The sequence below is a fragment of the Alligator mississippiensis genome, chromosome 3, assembly GCF_030867095.1.
Source record: "Alligator mississippiensis isolate rAllMis1 chromosome 3, rAllMis1, whole genome shotgun sequence".
Taxonomy (NCBI): Eukaryota; Metazoa; Chordata; order Crocodylia; family Alligatoridae; genus Alligator; species Alligator mississippiensis.
This window is the reverse complement of record NC_081826.1, coordinates 146,189,887-146,208,151: the sequence shown is the minus strand read 5'-3', so window position 1 is coordinate 146,208,151 and position 18,265 is coordinate 146,189,887. Positions and strand designations below refer to the sequence as shown.

General features: G+C 40.9%; 1 protein-coding gene across 2 annotated transcripts in view; it reads right to left on the bottom strand.

Moving 5' to 3' along the window:
- Window positions 1–651: 651 nt before the first annotated feature.
- Window positions 652–18,265, bottom strand: part of EXOC3 (exocyst complex component 3) — a 38,453-nt gene continuing 20,839 nt past the window's right edge. For both annotated transcript variants that reach the window (XM_014595199.3, XM_006264729.4), the window contains 8 exons: window positions 13,082–13,207; window positions 11,666–11,766; window positions 11,027–11,137; window positions 8,030–8,180; window positions 6,083–6,205; window positions 3,142–3,303; window positions 2,699–2,826; window positions 652–2,286 (listed from right to left, as the gene is read on the bottom strand). In XM_014595199.3, coding sequence (XP_014450685.1) covers window positions 2,115–2,286; window positions 2,699–2,826; window positions 3,142–3,303; window positions 6,083–6,205; window positions 8,030–8,180; window positions 11,027–11,137; window positions 11,666–11,766; window positions 13,082–13,207 — 1,074 coding nt within the window. In that variant the 3' untranslated portion in view covers window positions 652–2,114. The remainder of the gene's footprint in view (window positions 2,287–2,698; window positions 2,827–3,141; window positions 3,304–6,082; window positions 6,206–8,029; window positions 8,181–11,026; window positions 11,138–11,665; window positions 11,767–13,081; window positions 13,208–18,265) is intronic.

The following is an 18,265-nucleotide window of genomic DNA, read 5'->3' as shown; positions in this document are numbered from 1 at the left end:
TGTCCCACAAAAAAAGGAATAGCTTTGAAAACACTTCCTGAAATGTGCATACACTCCAGCCGTCTTCTGGCATCCCACAGTTCTCTGCTCCACATTACATCCCCCCTGACCCGCCATGGTCAGGGGGAGCAAAGCAGGCAGCCAGTAAGTGTTCTCTTCTGCACTGGGCTGTCTTTAAGATTCTCCAGAGACCAGAGGCTGACAGATATGCAGGGATCCCAGCTAGTTTGCTGCAAAGCAGGACAGCAGTGCCACTGCATGCCTTCACAGTCATTTTGAAGTCCTCTAGTGAGGGAGGAGGAACAGAAAGAAGACAAGTGGGGGGGGAGCTACAGGTGCTAAAATTTGATGGTCTCTGGAATTCAGAGTGCTTTCAATGCATTTATATCCATACCCTATTACTGTATCTGTATCCACTTCCATTTTTCCAAATGCTAATTACAAATAGTGCCCAGACTTTAGCCCTATGAGAATTTAGTCAGTATCTTTTCCCAACAAGAAATACTTTGAGAACCTGTTATATTATGTATTTAGACATGAGCTGTATAAGGCATTCTTAATGTTATACTAACACATCTTTTTAGCATTTAACTGGTTGGCTTCTAACAATAAATTAGACATAGTTCTTGAAATACTTTACTGCGCTGCATATTACTGTGAAGTACTCCTTTAATGATAGATTTATGGAAATAAGAAAACATTTATAATTGAAGTGTTATTTTACATATCTTAAGTTTGTAGAATATGCCTGTGAACCAAAACAATATTAATAGTGTACACCCCATGTAAATTGCTCTTTAAAAATTTAATAATTAAGACTCAGATTTATAGAAAGTGAATTTATACAGTTGCAAAAGTCGGTATTATTGAAGGTTAATGTTTTATAAGCAGTGCTTTATGCGCTCATTAACTAAATGAAAGTCAAATTGATGAAAAATTACCACTGTACCTCTATCAAATTTTCTATTTACCTGGAATAAAATTAGCTATTAGCAATTTTTGTCAATTTATGAGTTAGGAAACATTTTTGTATTTTAGCTTTCTGCAACGTATACTATTTTACATCAGATTAAATATACACACAAACCATGAGGTTAGGTAAGTGGTGAGGGTGCATCTACATGGCACCAAGCAGTGCAGCTGTAACTCTCACCGTACCAGCTATGATGTTGGAAGCAGTATATACTTGTTAATGCATAGTCCAGGTGGGGCTAGTTACTTGGCTTCTTGGTGCTCATGTAGGGATACTGCTTCTGGTACCTGAGCTGGCTTGTAGAGATAATCAGAAATTGTTCTAAAACACAACACTGCATTGTGCAATGCAGAATTAACCTGTGACAAAATATACTTGGTGATGGTGCATACGGCTATAACTATGGACCTACTTAATTTGTGGGGGCTGCCACCTAATTTTGTAGGTAGAACATGGGCCGGGGCAGCCATTTTATGGGTGGAGTGCGCCCCCGCCAACCCCCACAATTGACCAAGGGCCCTCAGTGGCCCTGCTCCTTGCCACGGATTGGCTGCAGGAGCTGCCTGTCATGGGGCCTTGCCTCTAGTCATTTATTGGCTGTAACGGCTGTTCATCATTCAGCCCCGCCCCTTGCCACTGACTGGAAAGGGGTGGAGCCACATGACAGGCAATGCTTGCAGCCAATCAGCATTGAGGGGCAGCAGCCATCTTGCCAGCAGCCCCCCTCCCTTCCACTGTCCTGGCAAGCTGTCACAGCACTCAATATGTTTTTCCTCACCCCCCCCCCCCCCCCCACAGATTTTGCAGATTCCATGGGCACTGCCCAGATTTCACGGTCAACGCCGGATTTCACAGAATCCGCAAAATTGTTATAGCTATAACAAGCGAGAAGTCAATACAAAGCACTCTGGCCATCAGAAATGTCATTCTTCAATCAGCCATACTCCCGATCTCTGCGCTTGCATTCAGGATTCTGATTACAACTAACAGCACCAAAAAGATACACATACCTATAAATAATAGTCTGAGTAATTAACGGTGTCATACTAAATGCCCTTTGAAATGGCATTTACAAATTTGCCCTTAAACATTTCAAATATGTTGACCCCAAATGAAAAAAAAAAGACATTTCCAGTGTCAGCTACTTAAGAAGTTTTGGCACACTTAATGTGGGGACTGTAATTTCTTTAAAAATTGGCACATAATTTGGATTTGGTTGGTTGGCTCCTTGTTCCAGAGTTTCTATGATCGTCTGCTTCATATCCCTGCTGGCATCTCCTCTCACAGTCAGCAAAGCTGAAATGTGGTCATCCCTGCCGAAAGAAAAGTATAAGCCAGGAAAGTTACTGCAAGATTTTGTACTAGTAATTAAGCATGTAACAAAACAGGTTTCAGAAAACACATTTTTAGCCCATGATCTTTCACGCGGTGGTTCACTGTCATGTTAGGAAAACTTCCAGACACACAAAATTCTCTCAACTCAGTTTCATGGCTTTTCCTTGTAAGATGCACCCTGCCATCCCTTTGGTGTCCAGAGAATACAAACCAATATGTACAGGTTAAAATATTAGCATTTTTGTTGTACAAACCTCACAAGAAAGAGATTAAATGATAACATTATAAAAAATAAAGTACTTATGCTATTTTCTAGCATAGTTCTAATCTTAAAAATGAATACATTGTTGATTTTTGGCTTTGAGTTGCAAAGGGTATGAATAGTATTACCTGATATCTGGGTATTTACTAACTAATGTCGAGACTTCCAGAAAAAGCAAAGAAGGATCAGTCAGTTTAATAACTTCTGCAATAGCCACAATAATGTCACAGAGTCCTTCAGTGTCCTCTCCAGATCCCTATACAATTTAAAAAATAATAGCACAGGTAAGTAAAATCTTTAATTTCTAATCCTAATGTTATTCATGCTCTGTATTTGTGAAGAAAAACACATTTTTCCCCAAGGTAAAATAATGTTTTTTGAATGTCAGGGATGCTTAAATGCTATACTTAGGCACATAACTCTCACTTGCAAATTCAGCCCTAGACTTTTGTTTTATAAATACATAATTATAAATACATTTATAATTTGTTTTATCTTTAAATGGATTTAGTAAAATTAAAAGATTTCATTTAATTTCAAATTAACATCATGATAAGAGCCAAGTACTTACAGCTGCAAGTTTTTTAAAAAGAAATCTGAACTGTTCCGCTTCCTTGATCATTTTTTCTGCGCCCTCTTTTCTCTCTTCTGCATTCTTGAAAGATATACGTTTTAACATGATAGCCCTGATGTACTCCACAACTACTCTACGATGGGCCTCAAGAGTCATTATCTGAGTGGGGGGAAAAAGATATCTGAATTATACCAATGGTACCTAAAAATGTTGTTCTATGGAGGGAATTATAATTAGTCTTTAACATGCACTTACACATTCACAAGTAGTTAATAAGTAACTTTCACACCTGTCACTGCAGTGAAAGATTTTTTGTAAGTTAAAAAACGAGTTCATTCTTCCTGTATAAAGAGACAAAGCAGCAGAAGCTTAGAATCAAAATTTTGTTTCAGAAGCGTAGATTTAAGTCCAAATAGGTACTATCAAGATGAATAACATTACTCCAGATCTGTATCAGTGAAAGGAGATGTAAATCTGACTCTGTGAGGAAGAAAGGGGTCAGGTATGATACAGGCTGAGAAAGCAACAATAGATCTTTTCTCTCATGATAGATGTGAAAGATGCTGTACAGGAAGATTATGGAAGGCTTAGGTGGAGCTTAATACAAAACACACTTACTGTATTTACACTCGCATGCCATAAGCATTTTTCCTTCAAAAAAATCAACTTTTCAAAACTGGGGTGTGCGTCTTAAGCAGAGTAGCAGATTTTCTGCCCAAAATAGAAGCATGGGGATGCTATAAAATGGCTGCTACTTTTCCATTTCTTCTGTCCAGCAGCTGCATGAAGGGAGGTGCAGATCCAGAGCAAGTGCACTGGTGCACTTGATTCCTGCTCTACCCAAAGTTTAAAACTACATGTTCTGCAGCAGCAGTGGGATTTCTATTCGGCCAGCACCAACGGAGTCAATTGACTTCATAGCTCATTATAATCTATATGATACTTGCTAATCACACCCCACTCCATGAGCCTCTCTCCTTTTTAACTGTCTTGATGTCCCATTAATCAAGCTATTCCTTTGCCAATTTTGCTATTAGCCATTCCTGGTCTTTCTTCCATTCTACAGCCCTGCAGGCTGCTCTTTTTAACATCCTAGAGCTGCTCATGGAATCCAGTCTCCAGTATCAGCTACAGTTTCAGCTCTTAGCGGACCAGCTGAAATCTGCTGACAATTCGGATGTGAAAGAGTTAGAGCTGAGGCTTTTATCTGAGCAGAAAAGAGAAAGCAAGCGAGCTGAAGATTAGGCTCTGTCCCTGCTCTATGAAGCCATAACTCTGAAAACACTTTTTCCTCATTGTTCTGCCTTCCCAAAAGCCTAGTGTGTGTCTGATTTGGGGATATGTAGTATATGAGAAAACAGTGTTCTTTCGTAAACATTTTCCAGGGGCTCCCACAGTGTCAACAAAGCAGTTGGTCAAAGGAAGTTAAGCTTGTACTAAAATGAGTTGGGAATTTATTTACAATATGCTTTTTTTCAGTGGAAACCAAATCTTTTCACATCCCAGGTTCAATGAAACTTTGAATGGGAAAGATTTCAGAGAGACAGAGGCAGAGGCAGAATAACAGGCTGTAGTCAGGGTGCTGATCTGGGTAATGGGAGGTCCAAGTTCAAGTCCCTGTTCCTCTCAGTTTAATTACAGGCTATTGGCTGATTTTCTGGGTGGGACCGGTTTCTCTCTCGCTCTCTTTTTTCTGGAAAAAAAAATGGAAGACCTGTTTCATGCAAATGAGGCACGGGGACTTTTTAAATGTAATAAACAAACAGGAAGGGAAAGATGCTTCCCATCTACTTCTAAAGCTACACTACATCCTCCTTGCTTAAGAGACATACGTTGATGCTGAGGGAATAGATAGAACTGAAGTTCTGCTAGTTGCCAAAAACCTGTTTTAGCTCGAAGGCTTCATACTACAGAGATGACAACAACTGTACCGAAGTACCAAGACTAATTTTTGGTAGCAGTCTGTGTAGGGAGAAGACTTCTTTCAAAATCACTGAAGTATCCCATGAAACAAGGTTATCCAAGGAAAAGGTATTAATTTTAGGGGTGACATGCTTTCTCCTGAGTGTTTTTGAATGAAATAGGTTATGTCATAATAAGCAAAACCTACAAACCTTTAAAATATTGTGGTGAAGAAGCCAAAATTGTCTTCACTAGAGTTAAAAGTCAATCAAAAGGATGCTAAACAATTTTCTGGTCCTATGAGCCTGATAACTAAGGGAGGCATAAGCTACATATTCAACATCCTCTTTATACAAGTAGTTTTCGAGTGTTTCACATTTTATGTACAGAACCTTTCCTAAACCTTGACCTCTTTCAGTTTCACCTATTTGGATAACTATAAAACCCTGTTTAAATTAGTTAAAGGAAATGCCCAAGCAAAGTAACATTTAAAAAAGGCTGGGGAGGGGCAGGGGGGGGAACAGTTCAGCAATGCACTGGCAAACAGTGAAACAACCTACAGTGGCTGTCTTATGGCAACATGTACCTGAACTCATGTTCAGAATACAATTTATAGACACGTGTCAAAGCCTATGGTCCCAAGCAGACCTTCTTAAATTTTGATTCTGGAATTCAGAATGTGCAGTTCCAAAAATGTGCAGGGTTCATTTCTGGAGAGGAAAAATGTACCTTTCCAGGCTTCGTCTGAAAACGTAAGTAGTACATATTATTCTTTAGTGACACATTCTGTCTTAAACTTCTCTTTAAGGCCAAATCCTGCAGCCCTAACTTTCCAAGGATGAAATCTATAGGTGTTTGACTGAACAAAGATGTGAGGAATGCAGGAATTTCGATTTTTTTTGTGATAGCTTATTAGTAAAAAATAAACACACCCAATTGTTGTTTTCTGGATTCCAAAAATCAATAATAAATTGCTCAAAAATGTGAACGTGTCAAGATACATTACTGAAGTTTCCCCAAGATATTGTGCAAATACCTTTTTATATGGTTTTTTTATTCTTGCAAAATCATTAAAATAATCTTCTACGGTGACACAGATAGTGCCCACAGCATTGGATCCCATAAGCCACTTCTTTGTCATCAGCTCATTGAGATGTGGCTGAAAAGAAAACACAATGAAACGCTAATCAGAACAATTTTTCAACCATATCCATCAAATCACTTTCCATCATACTTTAAAAATGCAGTTCCAGACAAGAGCTGGTAACAAAGTTTATAAATACTCTACACTTAACGAAAATTTTTCAGGAACAAGGAATTTATTAGCCGAAGACAAAATATTTACACATTTAATGGAAAGCACTTAGAAGCTGCTGCAATACTTATATAAATCTCTCCATGCTCCTCCCTTTCCTTTCTAAGCTACGATTGGCTAGTACAGATTCCTCCTCTTTGACTGTTTATTCATCCATAACATGACAGACATGTACCAAACCTGGTGGCATCAACTTTGTACGTGCTAAGAATTCTTCTCAAAGTCTACTCACTTACTTCCTTTCCTCCCTAAGGAAGTCTCAGCTTCTTATCTCCTTCATATTTCATATATATTAAGATGAACTGCATTTTACATATGACACCACTGATGTGAAAAAATAGGCAGGAAGTTAAGAAATCATGGCAGGAAGCTTGTGACTGAAGGCTGCAGCTTGAAGGATTTTTTTTTCCTCATAATATCTAAACACCTAATGAAAAATAAGAATCTAACTGAACAGCTCCAAAAGTTCATAAGCAAACCATTATTTTATGAATCTTGCAAAATGGGGGTGGGGGGGTGGGCAGGCAGAGCTCTGGGGAGTTGGTCTTTTTTTTTTTTACTGTCCCTCAATTTACCCCCTCTGTCAATACAAAAATATCCATATTCACTAAGAAATTCTACACAAAAAATTATATATATTGTTTCTTCTATACAACAAATTATATGATTCACATTGAAGAACTAATAGGTCAGGAAATGTCAGTTAAGATTGCATGCACAACTTGCATTCTGCCCATTTCTGCACGTGCACAGTAATTTAAGATCACATACTTAAGCTATTTCCCAAACAAACAGTATATTTTGCTCCCACCCACTATAGGTTTAGTATAGCATTTGAGTACAGGCAGTCCTCGACTTACAACGTTTCACACTTACAATGTTTATAAATTGACACCCTGTTTCAACTTTATGACATCAGTTTCGACTTTACAATGCTTGATCCAATACGATGCCATGCCAGCGAACAAATTTGCTGCGTTGCTCATCTCCCTGGAGAACGTGTCCAAACTTCCTTGGACGCTTTCTTTAAGAAAGCAGACAAGACTCCAGAAAAACCTGTAGCCAAGACTCCTAAGAAAACTCCAGCTACGAACCCTTCAAAAAGTCCAACCAAGAGCCTTTCAAAAAGTCCAGCAAAGTCACCTCAAAGAAGTCCTTCAAAATCAATATGATTGCTATTTACAATATAAATACATTAATGTAGCTATATTACTCATCTATAATTGATAGAGTACAAAATTCTGGGGTATTTTTAGTGAAAATAGGGTATCGGGCCTTGGTTCAGGAACCAATCCCCCATTTATAACATTGCATCTTTTGAGAAAATTGGTTCTGAGTTACAACATTTTGACTTAAGACACGGTTTTCAGGAACCAGTTGTGTTTTAAGTCCAAGGACTGCCTGTATCTAAGTATATTGTGCTAGAAGATGTAAGCTAGATGGACAAAAACTGCTAAAACCACTTTTATCGAATGTACTTTTTTAACAGAGTACATTAATGGTGTTTATGTGCAGTGAAGAACAACAGTGAAAGTCTGCTAACAGACTGATTGGTAGGCAACACAAAAAACACCTAAAAGCCAAGAAAGTCTCATACTTAACTACATTGTTTCTGAACTGCATGTTAAAAAAGGCTCTTTTTGGAGGAAAGAAAAAAAAAAATCTAACCTCTAAATCCATGAAGACTTCATCTAGTAGGCTAGAGCATCCTTCTTTGGCAGTGATGTCTAAAGTCATATCCATGTTTGCATGACTGCTTGGCATTCCCTCTTCCATTTCATTTTTCAAATATTTTCTTTTCAAACTGATTATAGAGTCTCTGTGACAAACAATAAAGCTTTTCAGCAACCATTCTGACAGACCTAGTGCTCTAGTATGGTACTTCTGATTGTTATTAAATTATGTTTGAGAGCCTGGATGCAATAACAGACATATTCATTACTGATGGTTTGGGAAAGTAAATATGGTCTGTGCATCTAGATTTAGAACCAACCCTTCACTGACACTCAACTATGTCCCTTCAATTCTCACATTACAGAACACGTATGACAAATTGTATACTACAGATATGCAAACTGCGGCAGGCTGCAAAGGGATGCTCATAAGGCTGTCTTTTAATCCTGAAGTAGTGTGCAGTGGTAATACTAGGCAAAAAAGGCAAAGTTTAATTTCCTTTTTACTACATTTTGCCTAGATTAAGTACTACAAGAAATTTAACTGGATGGTCTTTCTGAATTCATTATGGCTCAAACAGAACCAAGGTGGTATTTAACATACCCTGAAAGAATGTGGAATAAGTAGGGAAGTAACCTGTCAACTTGTATCAACCTGCAAAGCTGAAAATCTTCTGTACCAAAACTGGATTCCCTATTCACTTTTGGTGCACATCCCAGGGCAGGGCTAGGTTATAACTGGTTTTGTTATACATACTGCCATATTATATTGTAAAATCCCCATGGGAGCTGATGATGACAAGGATGCTGAAACAAGCAGAGTTGCTAATGGTCAATGCTGTAACACGGATGACAAACTATTTACAACAACTCAAGTATTTATAGTGCCTTAAGTACCACAGAACTATTGTAGATAGTAAAGGACTCTGTCCATGTAACAAGACACACCTCTGTGATAGTGTTTGGGTCCAAAGGAAACATTAGGGAACTGGAAATTAGATCCTTGTTATGGACCAAAGTGTCAAAACACAGAAGACAGATTATCTGTTAGGATCACATGGACATATCTATCTCACCTAATCAATTCCTTGTCACTGCAAGGACCCAGGGTGTTGGTGGCACCTTAGTCCATTCTATTTTCTGCATGACACAAGTTTTGTGCCCTGAAGACTGAAATGTACTAGTCTGAGCATATCCTAGAAATGACAATTGACAGTTTAAACTGAATATCATATGATATGCAAGAGGTCAGACTATATGACCTAATTTTTTTCTTACCTTACAATCTATGAAACTTTACAAAACCCTATCTTCCTGTCAGAGCAGAGGACATATTTCGTAGATTCATAAAAGCTAGGGTTGGGAGGGACCTCAATAGATCGATTGATAGCCCTCAAAATGTAGTGGAACCAAGTAACAAGGAGTCTAGGGCTCCTATTACTTTAAGACAGAAACTGCCGCAGCTAGAGCCCGAGCACCTAAACAGGGGCAGTTGTAAGAAGGGAGGCAGCAAGAAAAGGCTGCTGCCTGCCTAGGCAAAGAGCTGCCCAGCAAGGTAAACGGGGACGCCTGCAGCCAGCCCAGGGTAGTCACCCAACCAGAAGGGGGCAAGGCTTAGGGAGCATATAAGCCTAGGGCCTGAGCCAGGGATGGCAGTCTGGCCCTGGAGGCTACTTAAGAGAGAACTCCTGGGCAGGAGAACTGCAGAGGACTTCCTGGCTGACCTGGGCTTCCCTAAGAATAATTAAAGTAAAATGCTGATGACTTACAGTGGAAATGACTCGAGGTAGGGGGAAGCTTTGGGATACAGCCAAGGAGGTGGTGTAGGTGTTCAGACCCAGTTGGGAGTTTGTGTTACAGCCAGAGGGCTTAATCCTGTGTTGTAACTTAGTCACTACCCAAACCACTGGTTATATCAGGGGTGAAGGAGGTCCCACTAGTGCCCAGATCTGGTCAGGGACAGGGCCAGAGAGCCTGGCATCCAGAGCTGGGCAGGGAGCCATAGCAGGTGAGATAAGGGCTGGAGCCCAGAAGCCAGGACTAGCACAGTGGGCCTGGGCTAAAGGGCCCAGCAAGAGGAATGGGGCAAGGAGGCCAAGACCCTAACAAGGGAGAGTGACTGAACAGCAACATGTGCAAGGCATGGGTGTGCTACAGGGGAAGTCAGTGACCACAAATTAAGCCCTAAAGGCTATTAGTGTGTTAGAACACAGCCTGTTAGCATACAAGGGCTCACTCTGGGGATCCCTGAGCAGCCTCCCTTTTCCAAGTTAAATAATTACATCAAGACATGGCAGGCAGAAAGAAGGGAAGAATACCCAGAGAGCCAGAGTGAAGCAGGAGCTGCAAGGCTACCAGAGGGAGTCATAGCCATCCCTGGGGCCCAGCACTTGCTACAAAACCAGAACATTGCCAAAAGAGCAGGAGAAATGATGCCAGAGGACCATATCAAAACAGCTGAATAAGATTTTATAGTCAAGTGGGCTCTACAAACTTTTCTTCCCTAGTTTTTCCCACATACATCATCTGGGTTTATAGTGACTTGTGAGAGATCAAAATTAAGGCAAGATAGCTGGAGTATGTGTTGCAGGTCAAAACTAATGAATAAAGATTTTTTTTAAATGATCATGACTTTGTTCTGTGGGACACAAAGAATAGTTATTTTGCTTCTACCAAAAGATTTGCAAAGGTGTGGTTAGTTCATTTGCTCTGAATGGTGAACAATTTGCTTAGTCTGATCTATCTTTGCTCAGTGGGCAGCTTCAGTGTCTGCCTTTACTATACTTCTGACGGCTTGGGACCTCCCTCCCCACCTCCTGCAGTCAGCTGACATCTCAGATGAAGGCCTTTTGGTGTAAAAAAAAAAAAGGATATTGGTAGGGTTTTGTCTAAGAGGGCCACTCAAATTAGACATCTGTATTTATTACCTTATAAACTGACATCAATAATGAATACTAATTTTTCATAGCACTTTCCAATTGTGCATACATACTTGAAGGTCTGACAGTTGTTGATGACTGCAATCATGTACTGAACATAACACTGGGGATACTGACGATTTTTTAAGTGTTCCTCTTTATAGAACTGTGCTTCTTCTCTGTACCTGGTAAGAACACAAATAATAGTATTAAACAGACAAAAACCTGTACAAGTGTAAAAAAAGTGCACAAACAGTAAGCCAAGTACTCAGTGATGGCCTACTGAATGCTTACAGGGTTTTGTGGGAGGCTAGTTGGTCACATAGTGCTGGATCTCCTAATTTCCAGCAGATTCCACATGCATCTAGGACTCTTTAAAGAAAGTCAGCTGAATACAAGGAAGAGGTACTTGGCTCAGATGTCTCTATCAGGAGCCTTTACTACATTGCAAAAGTGAAAAAAAATAGGACCTGACCTCAGAGTACAGCCACTAATGAGTTTGAAATTGCCAGCCATCAAATAAGACAGAACTTCCTTAAGAGGGAGGCAGAAATGGAAAAAGGGTAATCACATACCGTGTCCAGAGATAAAAAGGACCATATAGCTAAGCAGCTTATGTGGGAGAGAAAACGAACTGGGCAACAGGGAAATGCAGGTGACAATATGGAACAGAAAAAGAAAGGATTAAGAGATTACAGAACAAATTGTTTTACCTAGTCAAGAATGAATTCATTTGTTGAAGACACAGAAGCAGAACCTTCATTTTCAAATCTTCACTTATTTGAGCAGCTACTTGAAGATTCTGCTCAAACATCTAAAATCAGAAATAGCTTAAATATATAGTCCAGTACCTGGACTCGTGATACAAACATGGGATAATATTCTGATTGGAGATGGACATGGCATTACAGTTACTCCCGTAATTTATGGTAATAAATTTCACTGGTATTTATCTATTGTCATATGTATAGGTTGTAGCCATGTTGGTCTAAGGACACAGGCAGGCTAAGGTCTTTAGATCAATCCGATATCCGACCAACTAAAATAGTTGCAATAGTTTACCCCAAACCCCTTGCCTGTATTGTCATACAGCATCTGACCCTTATTGTGAACACCCTAAGCCAAAGGTGTCAAACTCATCCAGACTGCAAGGAACCTGCTGGGCCAGATCTGGACCTGGGAACATTGTCAGCAGCAGGGTGAGCAGTGGCACAGGGGTTAATACAGCCATTACTTGTCTCCCCCACCACTGACACATGCCTATCACAGCTCCATTGCTAAGAATTAGGTGGCAGGTCCCAACCTTAATCCTCTCAAAGCCCCACAGGCTGGGTGAAATTGCTTCACAGACCATGTTTGATACCCCTGCCCTATGCCAATAGAAAAGTTACTGGTATCCTTTTGCAATACAAACAGCTAACAGGCTGGGTATAATAAACTGATCACAGAAATTCAGATACTGCCAAGCAGTACTAGAGCAAAGCAAAATCTACTAGTTTAAAAAAAAAGAAGTACCAAGAACAAAACCATTTATCAGTATGTCAGCTTAAGTCAGTAGAATGCAAGAATATTTCTCACTGGACCCAGACACTATACTGAATATTTCATTTGATTCCTATCCTTACCTAAAATGTCCTTCTTTTTTTTTTTAAAAGAGGTTCCCATCTAATGAAAATAGGAGAGATGGATGGAAATCCTATTAGTTCAGTGCTGTCTTTGGAAAAAATGAAAATTGTCAGTTTTTAATCATCCTTCCTGTAATGGTACCACACAGCAAAGGAAGGAGGAGCCAAAGTATGATCAATATGGGATTAATTCAGGGAGAAACTATGAAGGATAACAAAAAGGTCAGAGGTTTTTCTCTTTTTTTTCCTTTTTTGAGATTAATATTCTCATTTTTGAACCATGAAACTTTTAAATGCTTTGAATGTTCACTATTTCAGCATAAACGTAAGTAAACAATCCATAGTGAGAAAAGAGAACCCATCCAATACTGACAAAATACAGGGAAAAATCTATTTCCAGATTGTTCTACTGAAAGACTACATTGCAAGTAGCTGTCCTAGTTTTCTTGTTTTGTTCTTGTTTTCTGTACAACAGAAAAAACAGAATGTCTTTTAGATTCATACCTGGAAAACTATGGCTGGGAGTGTAGTCTGATAGTACCCATCTTGATCTGCTTCTGGCTCAGTTTCTTTTATCCAATCCTTTCTGTCCGTCTCCAGTGCTTTTCGTAGCCAACCAATGATGTTAGACTGCAATAAAATTAAATAAAATTAAAAACAAAGGTGGTTGGGGGAAGGGAAGCTGCATACTAGAATAAAAACAGGACAATGGAATAAAAGGTATAGCATTTAGATTAGTATCCCTATTCGTGACTAAGGATAAATGTTAAATAGATGAGGAAGTGACTGCCATTATATCCATCATTGCTGGACCTAGTATCATACCCCAAAGTGATATCTGCACTATTTAGGAACAAACAAACAAACAAACAAACAAAAAATCGATACTAATCTCAGGTTACAATCTCATCTGATTCCAAGCAAATCAAGTGAAGCTTGGCCAGTAACTAAAGAGATCTTCCAAATCCCAAAACAAACAAGATATTTACATGGTTAACAAGAATATTAATAATGTCCATGATGCTGTAAAAATCTAATATTAATCCTCATGGCTCAGCTCTCAATTGATTTCTAAGAAAGAGGACTATGAGGATTTCTAAGATTTGGGAGGGGGCAGGAGGAAATTATCCCACATCTGCCTATGGTTCTTGTACCTTTCTCTGAAGGATCTGGTCACTGCTGATGATAAAATATTAGACAGGAAGTAACATGGACCTGATTCAATACAACTGAAGTTCTAAGATAACATATTCTAAAAAAACCAGTGGTGATGATGGTGGTGATGCTCTCCAATTTGAGCAGGTATAAAATGAATATTTGAGAATGGTTCTGGGAACAACTGGCTTTTAGATAAACATAAAGGCAAGATTCTCCTGCGAGTAACTGTCCATACACCCACAAGTCTCTCATTCTGTGCCCTCTATTAAAGACTATATCCCTTAGCAATGTGTCCCATGCCAAGGGGATAAAAGGGCAGTATGCATTTCTTGCTTATCCTTGCCTCTCGAACTGCTGGTCTGAGATGGAGCGCTGTTGAAGTTCTGAATGGCCTTAGGCCAAACGAACTGAAGCAGACCCCCAACTTCTTAGACAGGTTCTATAGATCATAGAGGATTTTTTATACCTTCATTAAGTTTTATTCAGTCTCTTACATGTCCCAGGAAGAACAGCTGGCAATTCTCCTCCAGTCTGTTTGTTGCTTTCATGTTTCCCTACCCACTGGTTTTAACACTGCCATGAGGCACTCCCATGGTGGTGTCTTTATCCTCATTTTGGAGTTTGACTCCCTTCAGTTACTCTTCTTGAGAAGGTGGAAGGTTGCTCCCTCTTACATCTTTGTCTTGCACTTCCCAGAAATCACCAGGACTTCATTTGTGTCCCTTCTTTAATGCTATCATCTCAATGCTATAAAAGTCATTTAAGATGTCTTTTTCACTTGGGACAGACTTGAGTGCTGGGCTTTTGCTCCATGCTAATCCTTCATACCCAAGACCAAATGCCTTGAGAAGAAGCTGAGGCTCTTCCCTCCTGGAGAGGTCCCTTGGTGTTATCTTAGACCCAAAGCTGAGATACTCTTTGCAGCACCAAGGGCTCAATGCCAGGTCCTTGCACCAATTTACGTCAGCCTTAGCATCAGCTAAGACAGTACCAGACAAGTCCTCACAGCATTCCAGAGGGACATGTCTAGTCAAACCAGGTCCAGACAGTCATCAACCTCACCCAAAACTTATCAGCATATAACTAATTCCCCTCCACACCTGGGTTCCAGTGGGATCCAGAAGGGTTCTGAGCCCTCATAGCCTGCAAAGCTGATAGTCAAGATTCAATGAGTCCCAGCAATATTGTCTGGCACTGATAATGGTGTTAGAACAGGGGTATCAAACTGTGGTTTGCTGGGCTAGTCCATAGGCTGGATCAGGCCCACAGACCAGCCTCAAATGCGGCACTGCCCTGGACTGACCCTGCACACCATGTTCAGTGTGTGCCCAGCTCCAACCCTGTCCATGCAGCACGCACCAGACTGGCTCCATGCACCCCATAAGGGGTGTAGGATCAGGGCTAACAGATGCTGTGTATGGTGTGTAGGGCCAGTCTAAAACTCACAAGCAAAACTGTAGGCTAGATGATAGGGCTCTGCAGGCCAAATCCAGCCCACAAACCATGTGTCTGACATCCCTGCCTGAGAGAGTTTCCAGCCCTACAGATTTGCCACAGGATCTTGAAGAGGCTTGAAGTCAGAAGCTATAGCCTCACATGATAGCTGGACCCTGCCAACAGAGAAAGGGGCAACAAAGCTCTGATACACCAAGAGTAAGAAAAGGGTCTCATCTCCATTCTTTTATAATGAACCAGGTCATGACCTTGCTTCTACACTAGAAACTTCACAGGGGAAACCTCATACTATTTTAACCAACTGCAGGGTGTGCTTTCTTCCCTACTTTCCAATGCTCACTCTCTTTGGCTCTGATGAACGATGTGGTCGATACGGGTTGGGTCCTGCACCTCTCCCCAGTTCTGAGACTGTACGATTTTCAAGCCATTCTGTGCCTGGGACTATCTTCCAAACTAATTTTTTACCCACTCCTCCATCATAACTCCTACCAAGTGCCAACTATAGATCTGACATTGTCAGAACACTATTCTTCTAGCAACTCCAGCTCTGACTTGATTATTTCCCTCTGACAGGTATTTTTAATTCATTCCCAGCCTGCATCTTGGTAACTACCACTAGCACCAGTATCTCAAAGTCAGTGATTGTCTGACTGCCCATCTGTACCTATGTGGCCATGTGGATTTCACTCCTCCTTGCCTGCAACAGCAGTCTTCAGACAGCTGACGGGCTGCCATAAAGAAAAAGGGAGGACACATTTTTTCAGTTGCTGCAGAGAGCAGGACACAAATCAAAGGCTTGATGTTGAAGCAAAGGAGGTTTAACTTGGATATCAGGAAAAACTTCTTCACTGTTAGAACAGTGAAGCGATGGAACAGACTGACTAGGGAATTTGTGGGATCTCCATCAATGGAGGTTTTCAAGAAGAGGTTGGATAAACATTGGTTAGTGATGGTCTAGGGGTAATTACACCTGGAGTGCTCTGTAAAGAGTAACAGTTAGAAGCCCAGGAACCCCTCTAACACACAGATTGCTGGGAGATAAGGAGCAGCCTAAAGCAGAAGAATACTGGAGAGCAGGGGAATAAAACAGAGTTCCTTGACCGCTTTAATTATGAAAGTTTAAAAGCAGCTAGCATAAATTTATGAAGGGGATATAAAAAGGAGTTCTGACTATCCAGTAAGAGGGTGTGATATGTGGAGTTGTATTTGCTGTACCCATACTGCAGATCAAAATGGAGGGTGTTTAGTGTGTCCCATGCTTCTGAGCATTGCTGTTTACAACACAAGGCCAGGAAATAATTTTTCCCCCTCCTGCTGCTACAGGTGTCAGGGACTGGGATGGCTGCCTTCCTCAAAAGCACTGGATGCTGGCTGCAGGCAAAACTGGAGGTTTTGACTGCTTGTGACAGTGCTCCTGCTGGGACTAAATCCTAGAGGTTTCTGGCTAGCCAATCTTGCCTTAGTGCACAGGGTCAGATCTATTGCCACATCTGGGATCAGGAAGGAATTTTACCCAATGGTCAGATTTGTATGGACTTGCTCCTAAACAAGGGGCTAAGGGGAGGATGGTGAGGGGGTGCTTACACTCTTCCTTGGATCTCTTGTAGCAGCAAAACACTGAGCACTGTTGTCTCCCTACTTTTACCTGTGGCAGGTTAGGGTGTTATGACTTATAGTGAGACATAATTGATTGTGTAGTTTTAGTAGGAAGTTAGAAAAGGATTTGTATGGGATGGCTTGGATAGGGATGATCCTGCCTGAGGCAGGGGGTTGGACTGGATGACATTCAGAGGTACCTTCCTGCCCTACTTTTCCCTCATCCTATGAAGTCAAATTCACAGAGAGCTGTTAAAACTTGAATGAAATTCATCCCAGATGCTGAAGGAACAGGAGAAGAAATCTTGAAGCCACTGGTAACAGCATTTGCAGATTCATGGGTGACAGACAAAGTACCAGAGGACTAGAAATAGGCTAACACTGTACCATCTTTAAAAAAGAGCAAAAAGATCACCAGGGGAATGACAGACTGTAATAAGGATAGTTCAGGGAATTTAAATGAGAGGGAAATTGAATCCAAAATGAGAGGGTAAATACTCAGGGTGGAAGAAAGAACCTGGAAGGGTTTCAGTAATTAGAAGTTAATTTTAGGGCTAGAACATAACAGGAAACACCCAGGGATCAAAAGAATAATACAAGTATATTAAGCAGATTAAAATATAGCCAAGATATTCTTTATTTCTTATAATGTAAAGCAATGAAGGTAGTTTTACCAAGCAATATACCATATTTACATGAATCCATGATGAGATTTCCCCCCCCATATAAGCCTCTTATCTTGAATATAAGGGAGTGGGAGGCAGCTGCTGAACTCCAACTCAAGCCCAGTACCAGGGTCAGGGTCAGAGCAGCTGCCTGCCACACCCCCATCACTGGCCCCTGCTTCCTACTCCCACTTACCATAGCTACAGCTCTGGCTTGGGTTGCAGCCCAGTCTGGGCCAGGGTATGGAGCATACAGGTGTTTCAGCCCCAGCTGGGGCATGCAGCAGCTGCTGCTGCCACGACCGCTGCTACATGGTCAGGCCAGGGCTGGGGCCAGAGCAACCACATGGTCCATATGCCCATGTCCAGAGCAGGGCCAACAAGTAGCAAGGAGTGACGCTGTTTGACTTCCCCACTGCCTGTCCTGGCATCACTGCTTGCCCTGCAGCAGCAGGAAGGAGGGAAGGGGAGGCAGTTTAGGACAACTCCCTGCAATAAATTAGATTCTATACATGGAAAATGCATTCATTTATTATAATTTTTAGTGTATAGAATCTAATTATTGGGGGGTCATCTTAAAATCAGTCATTTTGGATTTGGGTAAATACAGTGCTAGTTATATTTGTTATTATCCCTGGTGATACTAAACAGCTTAGAACAGGGGTTTTCAACTGGAGTTACGCATACCCCTTGAGGATACTTTGGAAGGCTCCAGGGGGTACACGGCAGCGGCATGGAGAAGACAGTGGCACTTCTGGTTTTGCTGCTGTGCAGGAGACCCCCCACACCACTCATTGACTGACCACCAAGGGAC